At 62.3% G+C, this 5441-nt stretch overlaps 1 protein-coding gene across 9 annotated transcripts in view; it reads left to right on the top strand.

Moving 5' to 3' along the window:
• LDB3 (LIM domain binding 3) overlaps window positions 1–5441 on the top strand; it is a 62775-nt gene that overhangs the window by 4909 nt on the left and 52425 nt on the right. For all 9 annotated transcript variants that reach the window (XM_014582950.2, XM_014582948.2, XM_014582949.2 and 6 more), the window contains exons 3-4: window positions 4496–4647; window positions 5093–5168. In XM_014582950.2, coding sequence (XP_014438436.1) covers window positions 4496–4647; window positions 5093–5168 — 228 coding nt within the window. The remainder of the gene's footprint in view (window positions 1–4495; window positions 4648–5092; window positions 5169–5441) is intronic.

Below are 5441 nucleotides of genomic sequence, written 5' to 3'. Positions count from 1 at the left end.
AAAACGTGGCTGCCCGCCTTGCTGCCAGGGAACTGGAAATAGGAGCTGGCAGCAGGGGCACGCCTGGAGCCCCAGCCAGAGCCACCCTGGGTGGGACTCTGCTCCCCGCCCCGACACTCAGGCCCCTCTAGGGACAGCAGGCGGCCTCAGGATTGGTCAGCAAGGGCTGGCCCTGGCTCACCACCCTCTGCCAGCTCCGATCTTGTTTCCTGCAGAGCCCGGGACCGCGGCCCCCTGGCATCTCCTGGGGGAAGGGGTGGGTCAGCGCTCGCACGTCCTCGTCCTCGGTTTGGAGCTTCCCTGCAACGTTCTCAGCTCTGCACCCTGCTTGCATAATACCCCGTTAATCACGTTAATCCACAAGCTCAGAACGATCTGAGAGAAAGGCATTGTCGCCCTGGACACAGGAGGGCGTGGAGACCGGCCTGGGCCTGGCTCGGGTCAGAGTCTACGCCCTCTCCTCTGCTGCCTCCACCCGCACCGCCGGCTGGTCTCCCTACCAGCTGCTCCTGTGCCCCCTGGACTGCCCCGAGGCCGCGGCCCAGCAAGGAGGAGGGCTCCACTGGGCCCACCCTCAGGGGCCTTGGGGACAGGACCTGGGCTCCCCGACCCTGAGGCCCACAACTGGAGTCCCAGTTAAAAGGCGGCGGTGGACTGGAGAGTAGAAAAGGAAAGTGAGGACACTCAGAAAGGGTTTGTTAAAGGCTCAGAGGGACACAAGATTTTTTTTAATTAAAAAAACAAAAAAGCCTCTAATGATTTGGGTGTTCAGGTCCTTTTGGGGACAAGGTAAACAGAAATGAGGGACAGAGCCAGCAGCGTTCCAGGGCAGCACCGTGCCAGGGCAGCACTCTTCAGGAGTCCTGGCTTCGGGCAGGGGCCTGACAGTGACACCCCTCCTGACCAGGCACCTGCCTCCCTCCTGCCACCTGTTAAGGACACCTGAGCAGAGGCGTCTGCCCGATGTGAGGGCATCGGCACACCCTGCCCTCTACCCTCAGGGACATGGGCCCTGCCCGGGGCAGCCCGAGGCCAGGCCAGCTGAGCCCTGACGAGCGGACACAGGTGCAGGGCAGACGCCGGGGGCGGTGGCAGCCTGCGCAGCGGCTCCCTCTGGGTGCTGGGCCTGGGGCTAAGCTCGCCCCCAGGAAGGGATCACCCAGGCCACAGCTGAGAGCAGAGCCGCTGGGCAGGACCAGGCGGGTCGTGCCAGGGAGCTGCCCACGCCTGAGGGAAAGCTGTGTCCCCGGGCAGCGCTGCAGGGAGGACACTGCAGATGGGCAGGCGGGCCCGCTCTGCCCCGGGACCCCAGTCCGTGCTCTGGCTCCAGCTGCCGTCACTGACCCTGACGGTCCTGTCCTGCCCGGCGGGGTCTCCCTGTGGCTGTGGGCTCTACCTGTGTGGGGAACTAAGGTCCCCACCTCACCACTAGCTCCCTGCTCCCGGGGGATGACCTGTCTCTGGAGATGGCTAGGGACCTCCGGGGGGTCCCACATGGGGCACCTGCTGGGGGGGGTGCTGAGGGCAGCCCATGAGGACAGTGCCAGGCCTTGCAAGCTCACCCTGAGTGGGGCACACTCCTGTCTGCAGCCATCTTGGGATGGCCTCGGGAGTGAGACGGGGTGGATGGGGAGAGCGAAGTCGGGGGAGGCCGTGAGGCGGTCACAGTAGGAGTCTGCAGCTTTTCCTATGTTCGCAAAGTCTGGCATAAAATGCCGGGACAGCACGGCCTGCACGGGAAGCCAGTGTGTGTGGGAGTGGCCTTCCTGCAGGACGCTGGGTGGGCGGCTGTGCTTGCCCTCGGGAGTCTGGAAAGTGGTTCTCCATCAGTTTTTAGCCCTGGTTTGACCTATAAGTTCAAAGGCAGCAGCACACGCTCCCCAGGGCAGGGGCTCCCCTCGGCAATGAATTTGGGGGTAAGGGCTGTGTGTATTCGGAGAATCCCAAGTACAGATGCGTCCCCAACTTGCTGTGGAGTTACATCCCGATAAAGCCACTGTAAGTTGAAAATACCGTTAACTGTTAAAACGCACTCGATGCCAGACCCTCGGGCACTGCATCTTAGCCCGGCCCCACTAACCGCCCAGAGCGCTCGCCGCCTGCAGTCGGCACAGCCATCCCACACAGCCCACCTCACAACTGCTTGGGCTTGCTCAGGAGAGGGGTTGACGACCGTCAGGGAGTCGTAACCAGGATGTTGTGTGGCGCTCGGGAGCGTTTCTCCCACTGCGTCTGCTTCCCCACGTCATGAGGCAAAAGACAGAGAGCAGACCACTGGGCGTCCGTCCGTGGCCCTAGGCAGCCCTCGGGAGCCTGGGCAGCAGCTGGGCTTCGCAGAGCGGGGTTCTGGCTTCCCAGTGGCTGAAGGCTTTGTTTCTCCGGTGCTCTTATCATCTCAGTCGATGACATGTGACACAAGGGGAGCTCAGGGAAGTACGCTCTGGACACAAGGTGACCAGTATTTAGGACGGTGCTCTGGGCACGAGGTGACCAGTATTTAGGACGGTGCTCTGGGCACGAGGTGGGCAGTATTTAGGATGGTGCTCTGGACACGAGGTGGGCAGTATTGAAGAAGGGTGCTCTGGGCACGAGGTGGGCAGTATTTAGGAAGGCACCACAGGGGTCAGCAGGTGATGTGGAGGTTAAGATGCTAAGTCGCACATGGCTGGCTGTGTGGTTCAAATCCTGGACCTAGCAACTTAAAAGTCACGCTGGGTGAATGTGTGTGCATGCCCAAAATCCCAAGAAGAGAGTGGAAGAGAAGAGATTGCAGTGTGGCCATCCCCTAAGGGGAGATTTTTCACTTTCCCTCTCTCCCTGTCTCTCTCCAGGGAGCTCATGTACCCTCCAGGGAGCTCATGTACCCTCCAGCAAAAACTGAAGGAAAAAAAAAGGCTCCCCTGGTCACATTACTGTCACGCAGAGTATAAGACCACTATGGAACTAGTGACGCAACCGTGTGGGGCAGCTCTCTTCCTGACCACCCTGTAGAGCCCCTTTGGGAATGGACTGCAGGCTGCGATTGTGGGGTGCTCTGCTTTGGAGTGGAGGTTCTCTGGCAGGGTCTGGAAGGGGGCTTCCAGTCATGTCTGCAAACCCAGACCTGGCCAGAGGCCCTCCCATGCTTGGCATTGGGGCAGGGATGGTCCCTGGTCCTCTCTGGGCTTCTCCTAGGGTGGTCCTCAGGCCTTGGCCAGAATCTGCCTCGGGCCAGCATGAGGAATTGGCTCTGTCCCTGGGCTAAATCCAGGAAGGTGACTGGGATGTGCCCAGAGAAGCCAAAGTGGCTGGGGGCATGTTTGGGAGGGACATCTTTCAGTCACAGCCTGAGGGGTGGCCTCCAGAGCCTCACCTTTCTGGGGATGTGACTGGGGGCAGAGCCTCCATGGCATCCTCGTGATGTCACGAAAGGGACCTCAAATGTGATGCTGTGAGGGTGAGGCTGAGTCATTCCAGGTGATATGAGCAGGGCAAGGACAGTCCGCGTGACGTCACGAGAGGAGAGCCAGTCTCCACGACTCCAGGGCCATCTTTGGAGTGGGGCCGCCTGCCTAGGAGCGGGCCGCCAGGCCGTGTTAGCTTGTGTCATGGACTGCATCTTGCGTGACAGCACTGCGAGGGCTGCCAGGCGTGCAGCATGTGGCATTGGGCAAACGTCCCCGGGCTGTGGCCTTCCTGAAATCCTGTGGGGCGTTTCGGCTCTCTGTGTGGTCACACTGTAGCAGGGCCTCGAGACCCTGACGTCCGCGGTGTCAGCTGAGTGCGGGATCGGGAACCAGCCCCCTGCACGCCGGCTTCTGGAAGCAGGAAGCTGACGCCAGAGCCCTAACCCTGCCTCGTTTTCCAGATGACCTCGCTCGCCCAGGCAGACTTACGCCCCCTCAGACTCCTGCCCTCCTGCCGTGACCGCACGGGGCACCTGGCACTGCGATGCTTTTGTGTGGGCGCGTCTGTCCTGCCTGCCGCCCTGGCAGTGTCTGCTTAGTGCTGAGCATTCGCTCGGGCACTTCCCTTCCCTCTCTGGGCCTGGAAAGTGCTCCAGGGGCCTGCAGGGTGCAGAGGGTATAGTAGGCTAGCCACGTAAGGAGCAGCTCCCAGGCCGCAATCGCTGAGAGCAGTGACAGCTCGTCTTACTACTGCCATGCCCGTATCAGCTCCGAGTGGTGACTCCTTCCGCTCGCTCTCGCCACCTCTGCATCCAGTCAGCCAGCAAGCAGAGCATGCGGGGTCAGGCTGGGCGGCCAGGGAGACCGGGACTGGGGGGCACCACCTCCATCCTCACCTGCTGGCCAGAGCCAGCCCAGGGCTGCAGCCAGGCACCAAGCACTAGGAAGCGAGGTGTCTGTGTGCCAGGAGAGGCCCGGATGCCGAGCAGCTGTGCTGGACCTAGTGAACGAAGACACAGGCCAGCCTCTACTCAGTACCTCCAGTGGCTCCTCCCAGGCCTGGCCTCGGGACCACCTCCTTATGCCACCCCCTCTTTCTGTCCATTCAGATCACGCCGGGCAGCAAGGCAGCCCAGTCCCAGCTCAGCCAGGGTGACCTCGTGGTGGCCATCGACGGCGTCAACACAGACACTATGACACACTTGGAGGCTCAGAACAAGATCAAGTCGGCCACCTACAACCTGAGCCTCACCCTGCAGAAGTAAGTGGGGGCTCCCCAGAGCCGGGGGTGGCAGGCCGGGGTGGGCACCAGTAGGCCAGGACAGGGTGTCCCTCCACTGCATGGGCCCAGCCGAGCGAGAAGGGAAGGCCCAGAGGAAGGACCAAGCCGTAGTCATGTCAAGAGCTGGAGGCAGATGTGCCTGCCTCACTTCCCAGATGGTGCTCAGAAAGGGTGGTCACGGGGCTGCTGGAACTTGGGCGATCGGGGCTGGGTCGCCAGGGAGGCTCTGGCTTCGTCTTCACCCAGACAGCCTCCCAAGGAAGTGCCCGGGGGCCATGACTTCTCCATCCTGACCAGGCCCAGCTCCTTCCCGACCCAGTCCCTTGGCTGACAGCAGGCCTCGTGCTCCCCCAGCCAGCCCAGCCCAGGCAGCGGCTCAGCCCGGGGCGACCGTCCTGACTTGCCCGGTGTCTGATTTCTTTAGGTCGAAGCGCCCCATTCCCATCTCCACGACAGCACCCCCGATCCAGTCCCCTCTGCCAGTGATCCCCCATCAGAAGGTAGGTGCTGACCGTGAGTGGTGGGGTCCCGCCAGCAGCCCTGGCTCCCTGCCTGACCTTTTCTGGCCTGTCTGCCCTACCCCTGCACTACGGTGGCTGGCCCTGGGGAGAGGGGCCAGCCTGGAGAGACGCCCAAGCCCTGTGAACCTTGGGTGTGGGAGTGAGAGTACTGCCCGAGTGCCAGCCTCTGCCTTGGCCTCGTGGCTGGGCTCAGAGGAAGCTGACTTGGGCAGCCCCACTCCTAGGAGTGAAGCCATCCTCCCGCCAGGCGGG

The sequence above is a fragment of the Tupaia chinensis genome, unplaced genomic scaffold, assembly GCF_000334495.1.
Source record: "Tupaia chinensis unplaced genomic scaffold, TupChi_1.0 Scaffold143923_1, whole genome shotgun sequence".
NCBI classification, from domain to species: Eukaryota; Metazoa; Chordata; class Mammalia; order Scandentia; family Tupaiidae; genus Tupaia; species Tupaia belangeri.
The sequence above is the reverse complement of the archived record's forward strand: the minus strand, read 5'-3'. Positions and strand labels throughout refer to the sequence as shown.